Here is a 24,496-nt window from a genome sequence, read left to right as displayed (position 1 = left end):
ACACGGCTGGTAAATATTTAAATTATTATTTATAAAAGATATTCAGAGTGAAACAGTCCTGCCACGCTGTATTGGCAAAACATAGTTTAGGGTATATAAATGACTGACACACAGCTCCCGCAAATGCTTATGCACGCACTCAGCTTTAAGCATGGGAGAAATCCCATGGATCTTGAGAGAACTGCTGTATTCCCCAGATTATAAAAGTTAAGGAAAATATACAGAAAATGGAAAAGTTCACAGGCTTAGGATCTGCATGTGAGATTTCTCAACCCTGACTAATCTTCTACTTTTAAAATTTATTTTAAAGAGATTTGTATAGATTTGTATTTACAGTGTATACTTCAGTATTTATGCAGCTTCACAGCCACCCTTGCTGTGTGGCAACTTTGATTCATTATCAGGTTGATGAATGTATATGCATTAGTACTGCAAATCAGAAAACATTTTTTTTTTTTTTTTTTTTCCTTCCTAGCTAGGGGTTGATGAATGCATATGTACCAGTACAGTTCATTTATTTATTTATTTATTTATTTGTTTGTTTATTTATTTTTTCATTTGGAGAAAAAAATGGGAAGGACTGGGACTTTCTTCTGCTTTTTCAATTTCTTTCCTCCCTACTGGGTAGCTTTTCACATACTTTTCTCTGTATGCAAAGACACTGCTCTGAGCCTTGTGCAAATATAGGGGCCGATGCATACAAAGTAGTATGCAGAATGAAGAATGCAATTTGCTTGTAACCTTCTTCTTTCTTTTATCAGTAAACAACTTAGAATTAATTCTTATCAGATAACTGACATGAACTGTTCATGCATTGCTATGCCCTGACACTACAGACCTTTATTCATGTTCCTAGTGTTAGCAAGGTGAGTAGTCACATTGTCTTCGGTGGAGTCACTCTTGTGTTTAAATACATGAAAAGATCATTTCAGGAATAAAGCTCTGTTAGCACTATTGTCTGCAGTGAACTTCGTGGTTAATACAGTTTTAATTCAACTTTACTGGTAAGTCTAATGTATTTTCTCTGTATAGAGTGAATGATGTTGGTACAGAGAGAAGAGTGGCAAAATTAAAAAAAAAAATCACAGAAATAATAGACTTGGTATTCCTTTCTATTTTCTTTTCTTTTCTTTTCTCTTTTCTTTTCTTTTCTTTTCTTTTCTTTTCTTTTCTTTTCTTTTCTTTTCTTTTCTTTTCTTTTCTTTTCTTTTCTTTTCTTTTCTTTTCTTTTCTTTTCTTTTCTTTTCTTTTCTTTTCTTTTCTTTTCTTTTCTTTTCTTTTCTTTTCTTTTCTTTTCTTTTCTTTTCTTTTCTTTTCTTTTCTTTTCTTTTCTTCTTTTCTTTTCTTTTCTTTTCTTTTCTTTTCTTTTCTTTTCTTTTCTTTTCTTTTCTTTTCTTTTCTTTTCTTTTCTTTTCTTTTCTTTTCTTTTCTTTTCTTTTCTTTTCTTTTCTTTTCTTTTCTTTTCTTTTCTTTTCTTTTCTTTTCTTTTCTTTTCTTTTCTTTTCTTTTCTTTTCTTTCTTTTCTCTTTTCTCTTTTCTCTTTTTCCTAGCCTTTAGGGTTGTCCTTCAACCATATAGGCTAGATTCTTGGGTAAACAGATTTGGAACTTTAAGGAATCCATTGAAGGCTTAAACAAAACTTCATGGGCTGGCAACAGTCCATCATATGGTGATACAAAACTGGAATGGGTAACGACATTTACCAGTCCTTTTCACTCATCCCTCCTCCTTTTCCTCCTTTCTCCTCTTGCTTGTTTGCCCTTGTACGGGATTCACCCTTTCACTAAGCTGCTACTATTGCTGAGCCAGCAGAAAACTATTGTTTGTGTTTATTTATTTTCCCCGCAGGTTATTATTCTGTTGGACTGAATTTCTGAGCTGAACAGCGTTGAACCACCTTGTGCCAGCAGACAGGAGGGGACCTGGAGCTGAGGCCACGCGTGGCAGTGGTGAGCCGTGGGCTAGAGCTGAACTGTAACTTCTGACTCGGTCTCGGCTCGGGTGGCATTTCAGTGCAGCCCAAAAAGCCGAAGCTGGTGTACCTCCCCTGCAGTGCCAGCTTCCCCGTCCTGAGCTGCTGTCGGTGTTTGTGCCCGTCCAGTGTGGCAACTCAGGCCATGGCAGGGCTGAAAGCTAACCCAGAGCAGCCCAAAGGGCATGCTGTCCCTCACCCAGACCGGCATCTCGAACCTGCTGGCTGCCCTGTGGCACTGCTGATGCTGCTGGGAAGGAGGGAAGGGGACTGTGTAACTGGGGGAAAGGAGGGGTGAAGGATCGAATTGAAACAATAAGTATAAAAAACAATGAGCAGCTTCGAATCAGATCTAGCACAGAGGTAGATCTTCATGCTGTCTTGTTCATTTGGACGACAGGGGATGGGACAAGAAAAATAGTTAAGTATTCCAGTGATAGGCCTTCAGCATTTCCTTGTGCAAATGACTTTTGGATAGCATTCATGATCAGCGGACAGGATTTATTTAGACTGATAAGACAGGTATTTGAAGAGTCTAATTTTTATTTTTCTTTTATTCTCCCTATTTATGCCTCATCCCGCTCTCAGAGGCGCTTTCCTTCTCAACCGCAGTTTCCTAAGGACTAGGAGGTAAGCCCTCCTCTTGAGCCTTTAAACACGCGGCCAGAAGCTGCCAGCTCACCCACCGCGGAAGCCCCGGGCCCACCTCAGCAACCTCGGGGGCCCTGGGGACTTCCCCGCAGCGAGGAGCCGCCTTGTGCAAGCCCCCCACACCGCGGGGAAGCCCGTCAGTCAGCAGCCCGGCCAACTTTCCCACCCAGCGCCTGGGCGGCAGCCGGTAACGACCGTTACCCCCAACGGCCGCTGCCCCCAACGGCCGCCTCAGCCGTTACCGCGGCGGGAGGCGGGGTGGGGGGGGGGGGAGCGGGGCGGCGGGGCGGGAGCTCCGCCCCTCAGCGGCCGGGGCGGGGCGGGCGCGCGTCACGTGGCGCACGCCCCTCCCGCCGCCGTCACGTGCGGGCGGCGGTCACGTGAGGCGCCGCCTTGACGTGCCGGGGCCGCCGCGTCGGCAGGGCCCGGAGGGAGCGGAGCGGAGCGGAGCCGAGCCCAGCCCAGCCCAGCCCAGCCCAGCCCAGCCGAGCCCATGGCGCTGCGCGGCCTCGCCCTGCTGCTCCTCGGCCTCCTCCTGCTGGGGGCGCGGGGAGGCGGCGGTGCGACCCCCCCGGCGCTCGGCGACGCCTACCGGGAGCTGTGCAGGTGGGTGGCGGGGCGCCGCCGCCGGTGTGTGTGTGTGTGTGTGTGTGTGTGGTGTGCGCCCCGGCCCCGGCCCCGCCAGGCGGCGTGAGGCGGGGCTCGGCCTGCGGCGGGATGGGGTCGGTTGGGCAGGGGCCTGCCGCCCGCTGACGGGAGGGCGGGTGGCGTCGTCGGCGGGTTTCGTCTCGTTGAGGTGGCCTGCCCCCGGAACCGGCCCGTGCCGAGGCGGGGCGGAAAGGAGCGCGAAGGGCTGCTGCCTGGTAGTTTACCCCTGCCGGGCTGCAGCTTCCCGAGGAGGGCTGTGCCGGCTCAGGCACGGCTGCGGAAAAGCCAGCAGGAGGGGGGAGAGGCGGCTGGGTGACCTGGGCTCTTAGCTGGAGTCTCGCCCAACGGGTACAGTGTGGGGACAGATCCCGGGCCGGCCCGTCTTTGTAGTGCCTTAGGCAAGGCTTGGATTTGTTCTACGGGAGCTGTTTTCATGTGCCCTTGCTTCTGTGTGTCCCTTACAGGGCTGGTGAGGCTGCAACAGCCCTGCTTCAGTGTGTGAATGCTAAAAGCTGGATGAGGAATGAAAATGCTGTGGATAAGGGCAGGTGCCATTCTGCTTTAAAATAAATAAGAGCAGATCGGTACACAGATGAGGAAGGCCCCCTTGCAGTGGGGAAGAAAGATATCAGAACTTATGTCTGCAGGAGCTAAAGTGTGAGGCTGCTTAAACTCTGAGTGTCTTTCTTTGCTTGCTTCCTGTAGCCTTACTACAGGTATGCTTGGACAGTCTGGGGAAAGAAGACCAGCTTTACTTTTCTGAAACTTCGTGAAATGTCGTGTCTTGCAGTGCCTGGTTTCGTCATGCTTTTTCTATTGTTCTCGTGTGCTCCTAAAGCTGGCTGTGTGACTTGCCATGTGACTTGCAATTAGCTGTGTTTATCTTCTGTTCTGAGGAGCCTCTAGGATTGCAGCAATACGAACACCTGGGAAAGAATACAGAGGACTTGGTTGGATATGTGAAGTTACTAGTGAGAATGAACAGAGCAGCATGCTTACTCCTTTCAGCATTTGTCCTGAAACCACAGCGTGCTCTTGTGCTGCTGGAAGCCTTGGGTTTAGCGTTTCTCTTAGCCTCAGAGAAGAGGCATGACCTGAGCACAGGGAGATGACCTGAAGGTGAACTTGCTCAGCTCTATTAAGTGCTTTGACACACTTAAATGGGAGATGTCATAAATAACTCGTTACTGGACTTATTTGCATATGTCCATGGTTGCTTCATATGCCTGGGAAGTTGCCACTGTAATGGCTTAAATGTGACTTCTCAGCACATAAGCTCCCTATAGCTCTTGCATGCGTGAACTTCATATTGCTTTTCCTTTTCTCACACATTCTGTGATGTGATGTAGTAGATGTGGTTTAGACTGTATCACAGAAGGTGAAATGTCAAAGTGCATGCAAGGATCGAAAGCTGAAGAGCATGTGGTGTAACCGTAAGGCTGTTACGCACGACGTGCCTGTCAGAGAACTTGCCTGAAGACATGTGCTGTGTGTGATGATTGGAAAAGGTGACAGGTAAGCTAGAGCAGAGCTAAGCGTGAGTAGGGATACACAGTAAGTGTTCTCTCAGCTCCTGAAGCATAGCAGCAGCTTTGTATGTTGTGCCATTCAAGCTCTGGTTTTTCTCTAGGGAGAACTTCCCTTGATACAGAAACAAACTTGCGCTGTGCATGTTTATGCTAAAACGTTAGCCACATCTAATAGTGATTTCTGTGGGAAGTTCTGCATCTAAGCTGATTGCAAATCATCATCCTGGAAACTGTTCCCAGGCCTGTGAGCTTGTGATCGTGCTGGTTGAACCTGCTTGCAGAAGTTTTCTGGTTTCAGTCTCACCTCTGCAATGTTTTCATACTGAGGAGGTGCTGGGCACAAGGCTGTACGGATGCAGTGACTTAGGGATCAGCTTTCCAATCCCACTGTTGTAAGTTACTCACCTGTGTGCTGGGCGGTCTGGCTGTCGTGCCCCTTCAACAAAGGGAGCTGGCCGTGCTCCCCACAAGAGCAATGCTGCCTCTTTGTAGCCCTGCTTTGTAGTGGTTGGGGCAGGGGGTGTTCCTTCCTAGCAGTCATCTTGTGGGTTTGAGAACCAGGAAACTGAGGGTGGTTATGAAAATGGTGGTGGTAGCTGTCTTGTGCTTCATTGCATTTGGGGTGGTTCGCTACCATTCAAACCCCAAAGTGGCTTGCGGTTTGAGTTAGCGGATGCATGTACGGTGCGAGCTGCCGGCCTTCTTTCTGCAAGCTGTTCATTTCAACTCTGGAGCTACTCGTTCGCAAGGCAAACTAAACTTGCTGATGCTCGTATCCATTTTCATGCTACTTTTTTGCTTCTTTGCTTTGTCAAAAAAATGCCAAGCACTTTATTGAGCTTAGAATTCTCTAGAAAGTATTTTAATTTTCTTTAAGACACTGAAGCAAGGACATAAAGCTCGGTAGCTGGAAAGACTGACCTGCGGGCAAGTCTAATCCAAGTATGTGTTTGGACACTGCTTGCACAACTGCTGTCAGCCGTAGCCTGGATTGGTGCTGCCTCCAGCAGGGGATCCTCCCTGCCTGCTGCTGCTGCCTCCTGTGCCCAGCCAGTCGCTGCAGTGAGCCAGGCCTGGGGCTGGCTCCTCTCCTCTCTGTGCACTTGGGCATGCACCTGTTGTTTGTGCAGAGGTAATTCAGAGGCAGAGCAGTTCTTGGATCCAGCTTGTGCCGCAAGCAGAGGCCAGAAATAAGCAATGGGGAAGGGGAAGGCAAAGAAGAGGGGAACTTCCCCTATAAGGTGGAGGTGGATCTGTTTCAGGCCTGTAACTGTGAGATAAAACCATCTGTGGGCTATCTGGAAACAGGTGCTGTCATGTAATTTCAGCAGAAGTAGCTATTTCACAGCTTGTGTCAAGGCGGATACTTCTGAACCAACCACCTTCGATCCCAGCTCTTGAACGGCAGCAGAAAGGACTGCCTGGGTGGTGTGGGGCACGAGTGTGCGGCTTTGCTCCTCTCTCCTGGGGTCTGCAGGAGCTGGGGATGCCTTGTGGAGTGGTGGCACTGGAGGCTTTTCTGCCTCTTGTGGCAGAGCACAAGCCAGGTTTGCGGCCTGTCTGGAGGCGGTGCTTTGGAAATAACTGGGTATTTTCCTCCTCAGGTTGTGCTTGCTGCTTTGGCTCTAGCTGCAGCCCAGAGCAGGCAGTGAGGTTAGTGCTTGTGTACCCTCCACCCTTACAACCAAGTCTATTGCTTGTTAGAGCTGCTGCTGTAACAGCTCCCTTAGAATGAATTTGGGATATCCTAAGCACTTCCAATGGCAACTCTTAGCTAGCTGGATGACCTTGGCTGGACCAGGTAAGGGGCCAAGCAGGATGAATAACTGCTGGCAGGAGGCGCCTGCTGAGCAGCTGGAGGAAGGCAGTGCACGTGGCCCGGCTGCAGCCGGCATGGCCAAGCGATTGCAGACAGGCTGTTTCCCTGGTGGCAGAGATCAGTTTGTAAGCATGGGAAAGCAGAGCACATGCCATGGGGCTGCGGTGAGGTCCTGTCCCTGGGCATTCATTTAATGTCAGGAGCTTTTCTTGTGAAATAAATAATTCTTTCTTTGGCTGTGGATGTGCATTTTGCAGCTCTTAGTTGAGAACAGCTGCTTAGACTACATCCAACCTGCTGTTAAGCTCTGGTGTGTTTGGTCAGTGCAATGAATAAATCTTTTCCTTCCACCTCTGTTCTTTTAAAGAAAAGGCACTTCAGCTTCCCTGAAAGTAGCTGTGCTCTGAAACTGGTGTAGGCTTTAATTAGTGTGTGCCATTAAAGGTGTGGTTTGGAACACAATGAAACAAGAAATCCCCCATTTACTTGCCCTGGATTGTTTAGAAAAATTCCTCGGACTTCCTTGTGTAGGGGTCTGTGACAGGCCAGAGAGAGGCTGACTTCAGTGGCTGTTTTGTTGCTGTTTTGTGAGCGTTGTCATCTTGTTTCTTTTCTGCTTCTGGCATGTGTGTGAGCGGACTTAAAGGTGTTGATGTCCTCTGTTTCATAACAGGGAACTGGGAAAGCAAGAAACTAATCTCTAATATAATGATAATTCTGTTGTATGAAGGACTCAGATTCTTGTTCAGTTCACAAACAAGCTTTAGTTTCCAAATTCTCTATGGGTGTTAAGGAACACTCCAGCTTGATCAAAAAATGTAATTCTTTGCCTCTTTTGTAATCTGCTGAAACAAGTCAGAAAGAGCACTGGAGCCTCTGGGAGTTCTTCAGCAGAATGTTAACTTTCCAGGGCTTCCTCTTAAAGTTGTGTTTTGATTGAAACACATTTTCTGCTGGAGGAAAAAATGATTTTAGTCTTAATTTCTGTTTTCAGAGCACTTGAAGTCAGGTTCTTCCAACTTATTCTGTGTGATTGCCTTGTCAGGCTTTCTTCCCTTCCTGCTTTTTCTCTACTATAACTTAATTGGCATCATCTTCCTGCACAGAGATTGTCCACTTCTGTGCCACTTTCTTGCATTTCTGAGCTAATCACTATGATTGTAAAATGTCAGCTCTGCGTACCTGGGAGGAAAGAACAATGGCAAGTATTTGTTTAGGATTGAGACACAATCCTTGAATCTGATCCTTGATCTGATTAAAAAAATAGTTTCACTAGTGTTTCGGGTATGACTCAGTACCTGGTATGTTGGGGTTTTTCTGAGCTTTCTCTTTTTGTAATAAGATGAAGATTTTTTTTTTTTGTTTTGCAGAGGGAGCTCTTGTATTTGTCCCCTGCTTGTTCCAGCCACTAGCAGACTGAAATTAAGGCTGGTGTAGTACGAGGAAGCCAAGAGCTGTACTCAGCAATTAAATGGAAAATTGTGTGGTATTTTACTGCTGGCTCTTCGATTAGAGACGTGATTCACTGGATTTCAGAGGGGCTCTTAGAGGGTTCAAAAACTGGAATATGGGAGCTGAGCTGCTGTTGCCCTGTCCTTTCCTAAGAACTGGGCTTCTGAAGTGGTAGGAGAGTGGGTTCTCCTGGGGGGCCTGGGGTATGGCAGTGCCAAGTGATGCAGCACCTACAAGTCGAGGTGGAGGCAGCCAAACCGTGGGGGTGAAGCTTCTGGCTGACTTCTCGTCTCTCGATAGCTGAGAGAGGGGAGCTGAGCTTCCTTGATAGGCTTGGTACTAATCTGTAGATGAAAGCAAATGCTTGTTTGGGTCAGATTCATTAAACCTTAGGAGAATTGTAAATATCAGGAATACCTAGGAAGCTGCTGTGTTGTCTTCGATTTTCTGATGTCACGAGTGTGCATCAAATCCCACTGAAGTTGCTGTTTCAGATGGAGGGGGAAAGCTAGGGGATCTCTTACACTGCAGAAATCAATTTAATCCACAGGATGCATACTCCTGCCAGAACTAGAAGAGATCAGAGCCAAGCTGATGGTGCATGTTTACTGAGCTGGGCCTCTTTAACGGAGCTTGGACGGTGCTCCCTGCTGGTAGGCCAGCCCGTCTGGAGAGCTCCTGACCAAAACCAGCTGACCTGGGCACGGCTCCAAAGTGAGCAATGCCATGTCATGTAGCTCACCACATCCGCGCCGTCATCTCAGTGCTTGTGATGAGGGAAACTAGGCCTTATTCAGCCTCAGAAATACAGTACATTTGTTTTTGTTTTCTTGCTCTGATTTATTCCCCATTGTGTTACCTAGAGCTTCGTGCTCCTTTATCAGATGTTGCTCAGCTGGTTTTCTGATATGGCTGTTGTAGCTAGCTGTCACGATCCCTTTTTGTCCCTCATGGATAGCTCTGCTTCCTTTTCAGTTTCTGACGTTACCCTTCAGAAACTGTCCCTGGAATACTGAATTGTATATAAAAATGCCTAGAGGTGCAGCTAGTCCGAGGAAGCATTGTTTGCATCTTTCTGTCTGAATGCAGTAAGAATCTCAGACGCAGATTTTCCCTTGAAGCCAGGTGGATTTGCTGCTGGTGTTCAGGACGTGGCCTGCTGCTCCAGTCCACTTAGACTTGTGAATTTTATGCTATCATTGGGTATTGCTGAATGGCAGTGCTGTGCAGCTGGCCTAAGGTATTTGACAAATTGGTCAGGCTCTCAAGGAGAAAGGCCCACCACCTGTGGTGGATGTACCTGTTCAGAGTACTCTTCCCAGGGATTTGAGGGAGGGAGAGTGGCTGGTTGGGTGCTGTAAGGAATGGGGGAAATAGATGCTTCTCTAGTAGCTAAATCTGTTTGGTTCTTGGCCCTGACACAGCAACAACTATTTCTGATACTGATACAGAACACAAACAAGAAACTTGATGTAGTGGTGTGCTTAACTTTGCTACTTGGTTGTTTCAGGGACTGCTGTCTAGAGGGTGGCAGCACAGCCAATGTGGATACTAACAGACCTGCTTTTTTTCTTTTCAGTTACACATGGGAAGCAATTGATGCAGACAGACATGTACTTTATAAAATAAACTTATGTTTTGGTGTCGAAGAGTGTGGAAGGACGAGTGCAGTGTGTGCATACGACATCAATAAGCAGAATTATATGTCAGTAGGTAAGTAACAAGTGTCTTTCCTTCTACGCAGTCCAGAGTCATGTTAATGGACGGTCTTATAACTGTTTTTGCAAACTTCTTCGTATTAGTAAAGATTTTTCTTAGAACAGTTTAGCACTTCATTCTGTTGTAGATTTACTATGTAAATTTGAGAAAATGTGATTTCAGATGATTACTTGACAGGACAGTGAAATCTATCTCCTCATCTAGTTCACAATGATCTACAGTGAGAAACTATGCAGCACTATCCCACGTAGAGACAAGTGTGTCTACCTGTGGCAGGATGTATCCTATCCTGTGTGTATCCTCGTTTGAAGCTTGATACCAGACATAGGAAAAGCTTGGGGTAGAGCTCTAAACTATACTGCAGCCTAGCCTGATGTTAAATTAGCTCTTTCACCAGGGTTAGGTGACACTCTGTAATGCACTCTTGTACTGCTTAGCTTCTGGGATATCTTTAAGTTGTTACCCAAAGGAAGTTAATTATGCACAATCCTGTTTTCAGTTTCATGTGTCAAATCTGGTGGCTGCTTCAGTAGTTCTGAGGCATCCTTGGTATCCTAAGGAGTGGTGGACTTGAGGGGGCTGATCGAAGTATGAAACTGGTATATTCCTGGCCACATCCTTTGCATGTTTACTTTGGTTGGAAGCGGCTCATGGTCTAAACTGTACTTCTGTACTGATTTGCATGGATGCTTTTCACTTCTGAGGTTGCTTCTTTTAATTCAGCTACTGAAACAATAGCATACAGATACCAATAAAGAATTTTTTCATAGTTGGCTGCTACTTAAAACAGAATGATGAAACAGCTTTCCAAAGGCTAGTATGTTTTCAGGTTGACTCCTGGTTGCTGCAGATCTGATGTCTGAATTTGGCTGTGTTTGTCAATCTTACTTTCCATTGGCAGACAGCTTTTATGGGAAGCTTTGAGTCTTCAGTAAGTGTTTGAGCTTGAATTGCTGGAAGATGGTGAGGAAAAATTCTCACCTGTATGCAGATGAGCAGCATCTAGTTAGCCTCCCTTTTACCCACCCCCTCCCTTAACCACAGAGATACTTTGGCTTCAGGCTGTGGTCAGTCAGTGCTTTTCATGATGTTGTGACCCTGATGTAAAATCACTGGGTGATGAGTAAAAGTATTCCTCAATTTGTGGCTGTGCTTTTTTTTAATGTAGTGCAGTGTATCTAAGCAAGAGTTTTCTGGAATGGCTGGTTAGATGCATCAAAGTTCAAATTGCAGTTGTGTTTTGCAGCGTCTTCCACTCCGAGGAGCATGACATCTTTCTAGACCGCTGTCTCTGCTGCTGATTTTTGTTCCCAAAATGTGTAAGTTTTGTTTTCTGCTGAGGTGTATCTGACCTCTTAGGCAGTTGAGCCTTCAGCTGCATATGGATGCAAAATGAAGTAGCATGTGAGCAACTGTTTTAACATTGTCCTGGTTGTACTGGGACTTCAGCACCATAAGACTGAGTTGGGGTCATGCTGATGTATTATTAAGCTGCTTGTTTGTCGATCCGAGTCACTTGTAGCAAGAGAAGAACAATCCTTGAATCCATGTCTATCTGGATGTAGACTCCCGTTGTAGGTTAAGCAGCCAAGACAGCTAAGCCATGTGCCTGTCTTAAAGCAATCTGCCTGTTACGAGATTACTTGAACACCTGTGCTGAGTGCAGCTGAAGGGTTTTGATTTGGGGGAAGGAAGAGCAAAAAGCCAGCGAATAAACTTTGCTAAGTGGTGAACTTTAGTCTAATATGGACTTAATCAGATTTCTGCTTTCTTGCAGAGAGGAGTTTTCACTGCAAACAATAGTTTTGCTTTTAAATATTTGGTATGCGAGAGGTAACAGCTATAGGGAGCAACAAATAAAACCAACTCAACTTCGGTGGGGGTAGGACCTATATGATCTGTGACTGTAGTCAAACTGTATGTGAGGGAGGCCTTGTGGCCAGTGCTAACTGTGTCAGTGGGACATGCAGTGTTGTGTTGTGATCCCAGAGGCCTCTCCTAGAAAATGCTTTTCAGCTTTATTGATTGACTTTAGCAGCTTTCAGGGTGTAGGCAGAATGCATAGTTCTTGAATGTCAGAGGATGGAAATGACACGGTACGGTACCTTTTTAATGTGTTGTGATACCTAGTGACTGATGTTCCACTTAGTTGGACCGCTATTACAATTGAAAGCAGAAATGTTGCTGTAACTGTGTTAACCTGAGTGGTGAAACATGCAGTTTTTCAGCTGCAGCAGAAGGGCTGGACATGAAATGATAGCTACCACCTACATGCCCCGTTCCTTTTGGGTGATTGATCAGATGTCTTCCCTGATTGCCTTTCTTCTTCCAAGCAGCCTAAAAGATGGAGTAAATGAGTAAAAAGTGTTGTGGATAGTGCTGTTAATACTGGTCTAGTACAACCATGTAAAATGAAGTTTATCTGATGCTAATTCTTCTGACCTGTAGTAGCTGGCTTGCAGTGTTACTTTAAGGAGAGAATGCATCTCTAGAGTCATGAAGAAATGTGATTGAAGAGGGAGCTTGTTGTAGGGAAGGTTGCTGCAGAACTGGTGCTCTGGAAGGACATTTATGGGAAGCTGACAGTGAGGGGGTGGCTTATAAGGCTACGCCCAACCCTCCTCACAGTGTGCTGCTGAAGCGTTTCTTGCTAAGATCTTAGTAAGTTCCTAAAGTACTTTAAGCATGCATGAGGGAGGGGAGAGAGTATGCATGTTGTCCTGGGTTAAACAAGATGTACTGGCTTTGCTTGTTTTTTCTTGAACATCACTTTAACTGAGGAAACTGGAGTTAACTAACAAGGCCTTTAGAGCAGTGTAATTAATGTGTTCTCAGAACTGAGAGAAAGCTAATGCTTACAGAGGGATAAGTTAGGTCCTTAGTGGCTGCTGCTGTATGTTCTTGGCTAAACTGAGGCATGAAACTGTACACGTTTATACAGGGTTTTTAATAACTTGTGCATATTGTTACTATATGTACCTCATGACTAGAAAGTTATACTGGCTTCCTTCCTACTAAATCTCCTAGTGAAGAAGAGAAGACACTGACAGCATCTTCTAAGCAATGTTGTGATGAGTAGGAATCTTGCTCTCAGAGTAACCTGAAGACCATGTTTTGATAAGTGTCAAGAAACATGAAAGGCAGGAATCTCAGACAGCATCCAGGTGCCTGAAAGCTGACGCTGAACTGAGTGGTGGTAACATGCATCACTGTGGCAGGCTCTCAGCCTGGCACAAATCCCCATGCACATGTGAATGTGCATGTTCAGTCTATGCTGTCCTTCTTCTGGGCTGACAAGTCTCCATTCTTACCTTCCCTTGAGAAGGCAGGCGGTTATTGAATTCTGTCTGTCTTGTTACCCTGGATATATAGAGGGGTGCTGTGAATGGCTGCTTAGGTGTTAGCATCTCGATGTGGCTTCCTGTAACAAAGTTAGCGTGACGTGAGCAGGTACAGCACCAATGGGCAGCCCTTGCACTGCTTAGGGCTGGCTGTCGAGGTCACGTTCTGACCGTCACCATTTCAGCTTTACCTGGAAGCTTGGTGGCTATAGCAGTTTTCTCCTGCTACAGTTCAAAGCAGTTAATGTGTGGGACAGGACTGAAAAACAGTGCTGGGGAACCTGATGGAAAGATGCCAAACAATGTATGTTATTAGGAAAAGCCCTGGCAGCTGGTAACAGTGCTTGGAAAGGTGTTGCTACAGAACATTGCCTTGGCTATGTTTTTGAGCTTCTTGTACCCTCTTCCTGCCCAGTTCATTTACTTCTGCTGCTTTTGCTCTCAGAACTATATTACCCCAGGTTGGGTGTGGTGTAGTTCTGTCTGCCCTGAGTGAAGAGTTAACAGGTAGGGAAATGTGGCTGGGCTCACATGTGACCTAGATGCAAAGCTGCTATCTGCAGTGATTACAGATTTGACTTTATCTCTAGTGCAGACATCAACAAAAAATAAGGAGGGAAGCCAGTCAATACTGGCATTTTATAGTGTTCTCTGCAGTTCAGCCCAGACTTATTGCAGCACTAAAATCTACCTAGTAAAAATGGGCAGCGTGGAGGACTTTGCTTAATGCTAACCAAATGGGTTTGAACAGAAACATTCCTGGGACTTGAAATGTGCTTCACCCTTTCCCTTCCTGTCAGGTGTTGGAGAAAGAGGGACGTGCAGTGAAGCATTGCTGACCCCAGCCTCCCTGCAGCACACAGGCTGGGCTAAAGGGGATGAGAGCTGTAGGAGGACGTGCATGGATGTAGTGGTTCTGTATTGGGTTTAGCAGGAGATAATGCCAGTACTGCAGATGCACCCCGGCACTGATGGGAGTTTCCATTAAGTATGCTCTCTGACACAATCTGTATAAAAGACAGGCTGAGAAGCTGGTAAATTGAAGCTGGTGGGAGGAAGGAGTGAGCTGTGATACTTGAAGCTAGCTTGTAATGGTGTTTGCTTACAGAATCTTGAGGAAGTAGGCGTGATTAGAGAGATCAAATACAGTCTTAAGTTGCAGCTGGACTTTAGGTCATGAGAACCGCAAGGGAAGTCTTCAGTTGTACTCTGTTCAGACAGTTTTCAGGTGGACTGGCATGTCTTGTGCTGCTCGGTGCTTGAACTTAGAGCCTTTATGTTGAGCTTCCACGAAAGCACAGTACTATAACCCCCCTTTTCTTTTCCCAAACATTAGGTGATCTAAACTTGCAAAAAGCTTCTAAAACTCTTCTGGAACTCAACACTACAGCTAACTGCTTGCAGCAAGACAGTCAGCACCAAATTCAAAGCAACATTAACTTCTTGTGTGGGAAAACACTGGTAAGTCTAAATCACTTATTCTTATCTTCAATGGATAAAGCATGTACTTTTAACTTGCTTTTTAGGGAGACTTGCTGTATTAGTGGATGTAGTAATTAACAAGTTTCGTAGCCTAAGGAAGAGCCAGTTACATTTTAGTACTAAATTGAGGACATGATCTAAAGGAGCATTCAAAATTCAGTCAAGTTAGAAAATAATTGCAGATCCGCTGCTTAGGTCTGATCACAGGCTCTTCTGGGTCTTTAATGTTTTGAGTAGTATCCTCATGTTTTTCTGTAGTATTTTAATAGTGTAATTTGGAGGAACTGGTCAACTGGGTGCTGTAACTGAAAGCTATTGTTGCAATACTGGCTGTGTCTGAGCTGTGAACCTAGAATGGCTGTTTAATAAAACAGTACTGAAGGACAAGACTGATCTCTGGTGCAAGTCAGCAAAGCTGATGTCAGTAAGCTTTAGATTTTGGCTGCATATAGTTGGGAGATTAGAGTGCTTGTGCATCTACCTGGGCTTCTGGGGGTGCAGTTGTTCATGGGTATCTGCTGAAAGCATGAATGGAGATACCTGAAAAGTGTGTATGTAGTTCATATCCATGTGCTTTTGGAGTTGCACCTTCCAAACACTTAACTGATATCACAGCTTGGTATTCTGTACAGACTCATCAGTTTATGTATTTGTGTATCAGAGAGAAATACTTACCAGGGCTGCTGTTGGCACAGGTAACACCATTGCACACCCTCTTTTGGAAGCGTAGCCAACTCAAACAAGGTGCCAGTGCAGCAGAGAGGTTTAAAGGCTACCTGTGTGCTGTTTTAGCAGACGGTTCTGTAAACAAAATTAAAAATTCAGCTGGAGTTGAGGAAGTATTACCAGATCATAACCACCGTCAAACCTCTTCTAGTTAGTGTAGTTGTAACACCTATTTTCATGTGACCTAGCAAAAAGATTTTGTAATAGTGTCTGGAACAACTTGTTTCCAGCACTTTTTGCAGGGTTAAATAGGGGAGGGTATCTGTTTGAATAGGCTAAAGTGTTTCTAGCCGGGGTGATGAAGAGACAGTGCGGAAAAAGTCTCATTTTCCTTTTATAAGCAGAGGCATTCATTTGAGTATCCAGCCCTGAACTGTGGTAGAAGCCTTGTCCTGAAATAGATGCAAATGTTTGACATGAGCCTATAAAAAATAAGTAGCTGACTTCAGAGGTATCCTTTCTGTATAGCTGAAGAACTTACTAATCAGCCTTCTTTGTGGGATAGGGAATGGGTAAACTATGCGTTGTCTTGCTGTTCATCTCTTTATACACACACATTGGTGTTTTCATTTTTAGTAACTAGATGTGCCTGGTATTCCTGCCAATGTCAGTTGGCACGAGTGCTTCTAAAAGATGTAATACAATTTTTGCATATTAGGATTTGCACATGTTAATTGGAGAGCTTGCATATGCAGAGTGAGAAGGATTTGGCACCCTGCATCTTCCTGAGTTTACCAACAAATCTGCTAAAAAAAAAAAAGCACAAACAACAGTCATGCTATTTAAGTGCTATTAAGAAACTGTATGGCTTTGGTCTGATGTTCTGTATTTTTTAATCTCTTATATTAACTTATTTCTGTCTGTAGATACAAAATAAAACTGAAGTCCGTTCTTAAAATGACTTTTCTCCTTTAAATAGGGTACCCCTGAATTTGTAACAGCAACAGAGTGTGTGCACTATTTTGAGTGGAGGACATTTGTTGCTTGCAAGAAAGACTTGTTTAAACCTGTGAAAGAGGTAATCTATGTACTATACGTACAGAAATTTCTTTTTACAGATCTGGTAATCTTGCTCTTCCAACCCTCCTACCCCAGACAAATCCCAACAGCCTCCATAGGCCAGACTTCTTCACATGCATATAAAACAGCTGTTGGAAGCTGGTGGAGCTGAGAATTTTTGGTAGTTCTTCAATCTTTTGGGATCCATATGGCTTATAGTAGAACTCTTATAAGAGCTGCAGCACAACACGCTAAGTTCTGGTGCCTTCTTTTATCCAGTGTATCTAGGTTTAAGTCTGTCTGAAAGTACCCGATCTTCCAGAAGTAAAAGCCTTTTCCACATATTGAATTGGTTTTATAAATGCCTGTTCATAACTTCTCCCTACTTCATTGGCCTGCACTGTATGTATTTTCTTTTTCTTTTAGGTGCCTTGCTATGTATTTGATGAAGATTTGAAGAAACATGACTTAAATCCTCTCATCAAAGTTTCAGGACACTACTTGGTGGATGATTCTGATGATGATGATTCATTGTTTATAAACATCTGCAGGGACTTAGGTGTGGGCACAAGCTTGTATCACCTGTCAGATTATAAATTTCTAGCAGTATGGTTTTTCTAGTGCCCCAGTTGAGGTTGTCCCATGACTGAAGACGGGTGGATTAGGATTTTCACTATTGTTTCAAAGTATTTCTGATGATTTGAAGGCTGTTTTTTGTGAAGCCAAGTTTTGTCCTCTAACTATTGAGCTGTTTAGAGATATTTGCCTTCTGGAAGAGCAAGGACTGTTAGAGAAGTTTAAGCTCTTCCACTCAGTCCAGTCTTTCAGCTGTTTATGTTTACTGCCAGATACTGCCAAGATAGTTCATAGCATGTTTTAATAAATTTTAAAGAGATTTTAATAAACTTTAAATAAATTTATTTGTGCTCTGAATTTATTACTTGCTTTGGGCTCCCATTCAGGCTGTTGCTTTGTTCCAAGTCTATCCCAAGGTGAATTAGAAGTGTTTAGGTGCTTTGATAAGTAACGGTGCATAGCTATCACTGTGATGTCAGTTGGGAGCTATATAAATAAGGAATTAAAAGAGCAAAATCACTTCTTTGAATCTTATTGAAAATGCTAGCTTAGTTGTATATTTGCACTGACTTTTTAAGCTGTGCAGTTATATTTTGTGTGCCCACGTTTAGTGGACAACTAAACTAAAACTTCTACCTCTAGTGGCAGGTCTGATCTTCTTTTAAAAAAACAAAACAACAAACTATTAGTCTGAAACTTTTTGCTGACAGCTTTGGATAAGATAAGAGTCAAAGGAGGAAAAAACCCTTTCCTGACAGTAGGTGTTACCGATCCCTTGATACTATTTCACTGTTGTGGGGGGAAAAAGTAGATAAAATACTTCTGGAAATTCTTGAGCCTTATATATCCAACTGCTGTACTAGCTACCAGAAACTAATTTCAGCAAGGAAAAAAATGCGACAGCATGAGCTTCCCCTTGTACATAAGTACGTCAGATTTTGTCTTGCCAGTTACACATTCTTAATGTTACCTGTTTTAATGATATTTTTAGAAAAGGGTGAAGCAATGGATAGCAAGCAAGTCCACAGATAAAATCACAAAGTACTCCGTGCAGAGCTGGGCTTAAAAATTGATTTTTGTTTTCTATATTCTTTAACAGGAAGCTCAGGTGGAGAGGCCAACAACTGCCCTGCTGGCAGTGCTGCTTGCTTGATACATGAAGGTCATGCATATGATGTTGGCCGTCCAAAGGAACAGCTGAAGCGTCATGACCAAGACAGGTACTTCATTTTTCTGGTGGTACTTCTGTGAACGCTTCTCGTTCATCTAGGCTGGGTAAAGCAGTCGTATTAACTTCTAGAAGACTCGTGTTGCCATCAGCACAAGTACAATTTTGAAGCATTGGCAGAGATGATTTTTTCAAATAGTAGGAGGGTAGAGTCTTTGCAGACATCCCATTTTACTGCCATAACACAACAAATTTTCTTCCTTCTCAGAGGTTCTTCCTTACAAAATTGCAAATTTCTCGGAAGCCAAGGTTAGTGTTCTCTGCCTCTAGGCAAAAGAATGTTTTTTTTAATTCCATCTGTCTAATGTCTCAGGGCTCAAAGGGTAAATGTGTTGGCTCTGTGTTTTGACTTACTTTGTTTGGCTCACTCTACTGCCCAGGAGTACTTTAAATTGAGAATAGGGCCAGATGTTGCTCTTCTCTAGTCTTGTATGAGTGGGTTCTTAATATAAGAAACAGATAAGCAGTGCAAGGTTTATTGTTCCTGGTGGTGGCAGAAGAGTGGGGGCTAGGAGAAACTGTTTCCTTGATGCTCTCTCTTTTCTGTTTCCTGCTTTTTTTATGCTGGGAGTGTTGCTTGAAAGAAAAAAAAATATAAAAGTTCTGTATGTCCTGGGGGGCTTATGCCAAAATGGTCAGATCTAAGCCTGCTTACCTTGTCTGTACAGTCAATAGCGTACTCTTATTTCAGATACAAGTTGAAACAGTAAACCAGGATAACAGGGAGACCAAAGGCTCTGGCCTTTTGGTGCCAGGGTTGTTTTTTTTAAAGGCTAGCAACGTTATAATCTTGTTGGAGGGTTTTTCTCCCATGAAACAAATAGCTAAGGTGTTGTGTACCAAGACAGAAGCTTGCATCTGAAGAAGCATAACTCTTTCCTCGTAGTAAAGTACAACTACATTGGATTTCGAAGTGCTTGGCAAGAAAGCTTTTTCTCACCCTGTTAGGATTGAAGAGCTCTTCATTCTTGAGGGAAAAGTCATTGTATGTACTGAATCAGACTAGGGTGGCCTGGGAAAGGAGTAATGTGAAGTGTATGTCTGCATCCTGTTACAGAGGCCAGTTAGAGGTGCAGTTAACCTGAAGCCAGGTGGTCACTCCTCCTCAAGTCGTTTTCTGCATGTTAGATCACATAGAACAGCAACACTTGCTCGGAAAGTTGTATTGGGGTTTCCTTGTTTACTTACCCTGTCACCTTGCCATTTTTCTTTGTCAGATAGTTATGTTGTGTGATCCTACTCCTACCTTGTCTGATCCTTTCTAATTGTCCTTCTACTGCCAATTTGCTAATGAGTTTGTCTCGATCTCAATTCTGGGATCAGGATGGAAAGAAATTCTATAGAAAAATGTAGGAATCTGAAAGAATTGTATAGAAATTGTAGGAAGGCCATGCAGAGGAGCATAGACAGGATGGATCGATGGGTAATGGGGTGAGGTTCAACATGGCTAAGTGCTGGGTCCTGCACTTCGGCTGCAACAACCCCATGGAGCGCTACAGGCTTGGGGCAGAGTGGCTGGAAAGCTGTGCAGAGGAAAAGTGTCTGGGGGTGCTGATTGATGCTCACCTGAACATGACCCAGCAGTGTGTCCAGGTGGCCAAGAAGGCCAACGGCATCCTGGCTTGTATCAGGAATAGTGTAGCCAGGACCAGGAAGCACAAGTCCTATGGGGAGTGGCTGAGGGAACTGGGGTTGTTTGGTCTGGAGAAGAGGAGGCTCAGGGCAGGCCTTATTGCTCTCTACAGCTACCTGAAAGGAAGCTGTGGGGAGCTGGGGGCTGGCCTCTTCTTGCAGATAACTAGTGATAGGACTAGAGGGAATGGCCTCAAGTTGTGCAAGGGGAGGTTTGGGTTGGAAATGAGGAGACATTTCTTCTCAGAAAGAGCAGTCAGGCACTGGGACGGGTTGCCCAGGGAGGTGGTGGAGTCACCGTTCCTGGGGGTGTTTAAGCAAGGGTTGGACGTGGTGCCTGGGACCATGGTTTAGTGGGTGACATTGGTGGTAGGGGGATGGTTGGACCAGATGATCTTGGAGGTCTTTTCCAACCTTAATGATTCTATGGCTGTCTTAATAGTTATTTAGTAAACTGTAAAATGAAAGGAGTAAAGGTGTCCATAAAAAGTAAATTCCAGGAGTGGGACTACTTTAGTGTATGCTGTAAAAGAGAGGTGTCCCTCAAACACTATGCTTCTGTTCAGTTTGTCGTGTATTTAAGTGTATTTTTTGTTCCTTGTTTTCTCTTTCTAGGCTGGTACTGAGTTATGAGAGAATATACAGTAATGAGGAAAAGCCAGACTTCTGTCTAGGCCATAATCCAGCAGTGACAATCACTTTTGTTTGCCCATCAAAGAGAGGAGAACAGGTAACGTTGCTGTTCTAGTGTGTGTGTTAAATGGTTGGTCTTCTAACTTCTGTTCGCATTATCTTTCACTTTTATTGATAACTGAAGGGAACAGAAAAATTCTGCTGTTTCTTTGCTTGTCAAGAGTTGGGCATACTCAAAATATAATACTATAAAAAAACCTGTCTTCTAAAACTTAAATAAAACAAGGACTTCAATAAAATTTTCCCAGGGTTATATTCTTCCATTATTTTGGTGAATTTAGTTATCCTTTTCTAGGTTAAACATTTTTGTCTGAACAGGACTCCTAGTACTGTGTTGATCCTTGGCACAGAGCTCTCTTTTGGCTGATGAAGATTTTTTTTTTTTTGCCAGTCAGGCTTGGGCATGCTTATAGTTTTGTCTGTTACTTGTTTCTTATTCTGGCCTTCCTTAGGGAGAAAAAAAGCAAGTGTCACTGTTTGGCAGAAGTCTGTCACTTGCTAAGCAGGCTAATGATCTCCTTTAACCTTAAAGTTTGTACTGTTAAGCAGCAGATCAACTTTTGCAGGATGCTATTTGAGTCAACTTCAATGCAGTATGGTAATCACTGTTTACGATGCCAGGTAATTTCAGCAACCTGCACTCCTTAAATTGGACCAGTGTGGATATTGCTAGTGCTCTACTGCTTCATATTGCAATGCTTTTGGTTGTGGGCTGGCAAAGAAGGAACTCTTGTCAGGCTAAGTTTGATTTAATGTTTTGTCCCTCCTATGATATATGTCCCTACCTAGATAGGTACCATACATCATTCTCATGACTGAAGAAGCAGACCATAGGGTGTCCTCCACTGTCACTTTGTAATACATCACCATAACTATGCACACATACACTATGAATGGTATTGCTAATGTTACCTGTGCCTGTAACTTGTGTATCTGCCTGTTTTTAGTTATGTGAATCAGTGAGCTTCTAATCATTTCACTTCAAGAGATGCAAAAATATTCTCTACAGGAAAAAAACATTTGATGAAAGTGTTGGCTAAAGAATTGTCAATTACTACCTCTTATCCTGATTTGGACTGAGGGAAGTTGCTAAAATGTCCAGTGTCTAAGAGGCTGCTTTGCCTTCAGATAATACTTGATCTGTTCCCTTCTTTGAGGAATCCCCAGAGGCAAACACGATCCAAGCTGTGCTCAGCAATTTGAGCTCCATGTTCTCTTCTTTTGCTGACATGTAAAGCAAAAGAGCTTTTTAAATGTACTTTACTTCTAATCCTTTGCTAATGGCTGATGCTTTACCTCTGTTTAGACTTCTAGTAGTTTGCCACGTAATCAGTAAAAGGTGTTTTATTCAGTTCTCAATACTTCAATAGCCAGAGTGTGTTTGGAGATCTTAAGCAATTTACAGGTGAAGCCGCTCATTTCTGACTATAAATAAATGTGACACCATTAATTAATGGATTCAATTTCAAGTACATCTCTAGACTTACAATTTTAATTCTGATCACTTCTGTATCAGAGTGCAGGTCCCAGACTCACAGCAAAAACAAATTGCCGATATGAAATTGAGTGGGTTACTGAGTATGCCTGTCACAGGGATTACCTGGAGAGTAAGAGCTGTCTTCTGACTAATGAGCAACATGATATCTCTATTGACTTGAGACCACTTACTCAACTTCCAGGTAAGCTCACTATTTTTCCTTTGAGTCTGTGGTGCTACTAATCAGTTATGTTTCCATGTTTGGAAACATGGAGATTCCCAGTCTCCATGTTTGGAGACTGGGAATAATGTCTTATCTAGATATTTGGGTCACATCTGACTGGTATATTTTGTTTATATCTGTTCTGCTATAACACTTCTTTTTTTAATTTATTCAGATTATGTCACACCATATTTAGCCAAAGATGACAAAGATGAGTATTACTATTACTTGAATGTATGTGGGAAAACCAGTGCAGGTAACTGCAAGGACAGCACGGGATACACTTCATCTTGCCAAGTAAAATCTTTGAATAACCAGCAAAAAGTGGCAGGAAGATTTGAGAACCAGACCCTAAGGTATGTATATTAAAAAAACATACATTTCCAGGCTCTTTAGCTGTGCTAAGTTGTCTGAATGATGATTGTTCTTTGTTTCGTACTTTGACGCCCTTATTTGTCTTGTAAGCAATATTGGATACAAAATGCAAGCATTCTTGCTTGGTGTTGTATAGGAAAACATTAACAGTATGCCAAGATGGAATTAGCAAACAGGAGCAAATGGGATTGGTAGGGGCCAATGCCTACAGGAAGGAAACTTTCACCAACTTAGTCGGAACTGCAGACTGTGCTGTACTCTATCTTGTCATTCTCGAGTTTTGTATGCAATGTGGCATCAGGGCTGGATGTTTTAGCTGTCCTCTCAATCTCCACCTCATTTGCAAGAACATGCATTAATCATATCCAAGATTACTTGAGTCCAGGAATTAGAGTGTGTTGAAGAACCTGAGGGTTCCCATACTGGGACAGTAGCAAAGAGGTTCTTCACCTAGGTACGATCTTTCATTCTATCTGTATGCATATGGCAGACTTGTAAGAGCAGTTGTCCAGGGAGTATGGCTTCTTCCACCTGCAAAAATAGCCATGAAATAGAGTAATATGAAGAAATGTTCCACTAAGACTGGAATAGCTTTAGTACAGTTTCAAAAATACTATAATTCATGAAGAGGGAACATCTGTGGATGGAAGCCTTTGTTGCAGTAGAAATATCAGTATTAATGTTGAACAAGCATCAGTCTTCCCTCTTGAGTGAGATGATTAAGTAAAAAAAAAAAGTATGGCTTCTGTTATGAGGAGAACACCGCGTTATTGCCTGATCACATTTCTATCTAAAACTGACTTTTCACTCAGATATTCTGATGGGGATCTCACTTTAATTTATCCGAATGGGGATGCATGTAGTTCCGGCTTTGAGAGAATGACAGTCATAAACTTTGAGTGCAATGAAACAGCAGGTGAGTATAATCAGCTGTGGTGACTGCTCAGAGTTTCTTCTGTGTTTGCTGGTAGATCTTAGGCTCAAATGAATGCATGCTTTGAACCACATTTAACACAAGAAATAAATATTGCTCGAGTAAGCACTAATTTCTATGGCTTGCAGGATCGTTTTGTACTCTGTAGTAGCACTACTAAGTTAAATTTGCACTGGTGATAAAGAATATTGAGGCATGAAAAGACCTATTTTTCTTAGTCAACAGTTTAAAACCAGAATAAATCCTTTTGCTGCACAGGACTCATGGTTTTTCTGTCGTTCTTGCTTGTTGCATTGAGTTCTCAATTATCTCTTGCTTTTCTCTCTTCCTACTGGAAACTTAACCTCTGTGTATTCATCTTCAATATTAAGGTAATGATGGTAGAGGGACTCCAGTGTTTACTGGCGAAGTGGACTGCACCTATTTTTTCACTTGGGATACAAAATACGCATGTGTTAAAGAGAGAGAAGATCTCCTTTGCAGAGTTTCTGATAAGAGAAAACACTATGATTTGTCACCTCTGATCCGCAGTTCAGGTATGGCAGCGAAAGCTCACTTTTGGTTACTTTTGTTCTGAAACATCTGTTCTGAATTTACGTGCCATTTCTAGTGTCATTGCAATTCCGTAGCTGAACGTAATACGGCTGTCACTTACCTTGGTATTTTTCTGGGGTACTGGCACCCAGTTCTATCCTCTCAAAAGAAGTAATCGCGTTAGGAAAGTAGCCCTATCTGTGACTGTCGTGGTTGTTGTCATCTTAAGTGGCTTTAAGTGTGAATTGTTTTTCTGTGATAAATGGTGTTTTGGAATGGAGAGGTTGGCATGATTAAGCTAGCTGACTTGTTCTTAGTGACTGTCTGTATTTCAGATTTAGCCCAGAACTGGGAAGCTGTTGACAGTAGCCTTTCAGAGGCAGGAAGGAAACATTATTACATCAATGTCTGCCATAAAGTGCTGAAGAGAGGAGGAGCTTCCCTCTGCCCAGATACTGCTGCTATTTGCTCTGTAGGTGAGTCTTT

General features: G+C 43.6%; 1 protein-coding gene across 5 annotated transcripts in view; it reads left to right on the top strand.

The window, feature by feature from the left end:
• The first annotated feature begins 2,525 nt into the window (after positions 1-2,525).
• Positions 2,526-24,496, top strand: part of IGF2R (insulin like growth factor 2 receptor) — a 56,102-nt gene continuing 34,131 nt past the window's right edge. The window contains exons 1-13 of one of the 5 annotated variants that reach the window (XM_066994156.1): positions 2,938-3,082; positions 3,118-3,229; positions 9,651-9,784; positions 14,468-14,592; positions 16,259-16,357; positions 16,765-16,897; positions 18,014-18,134; positions 20,390-20,504; positions 21,984-22,146; positions 22,343-22,523; positions 23,355-23,458; positions 23,848-24,012; positions 24,346-24,486. In XM_066994156.1, coding sequence (XP_066850257.1) covers position 3,082; positions 3,118-3,229; positions 9,651-9,784; positions 14,468-14,592; positions 16,259-16,357; positions 16,765-16,897; positions 18,014-18,134; positions 20,390-20,504; positions 21,984-22,146; positions 22,343-22,523; positions 23,355-23,458; positions 23,848-24,012; positions 24,346-24,486 — 1,594 coding nt within the window. In that variant the 5' untranslated portion in view covers positions 2,938-3,081. Of the gene's footprint in view, positions 2,603-2,937; positions 3,230-4,751; positions 4,787-4,857; positions 6,454-9,650; positions 9,785-14,467; positions 14,593-16,258; positions 16,358-16,764; positions 16,898-18,013; positions 18,135-20,389; positions 20,505-21,983; positions 22,147-22,342; positions 22,524-23,354; positions 23,459-23,847; positions 24,013-24,345; positions 24,487-24,496 lie in introns of those variants that run through there. The other 4 variants (XM_048067886.2, XM_048067884.2, XM_066994157.1 and 1 more) reach the window with 4 other exon arrangements.

The sequence above is a fragment of the Anser cygnoides genome, chromosome 3 (genome assembly GCF_040182565.1).
Source record: "Anser cygnoides isolate HZ-2024a breed goose chromosome 3, Taihu_goose_T2T_genome, whole genome shotgun sequence".
Taxonomy (NCBI): Eukaryota; Metazoa; Chordata; class Aves; order Anseriformes; family Anatidae; genus Anser; species Anser cygnoides.
Note: the sequence above shows the minus strand (reverse complement) of the source record. Positions and strands in the feature narration are given on the sequence as shown.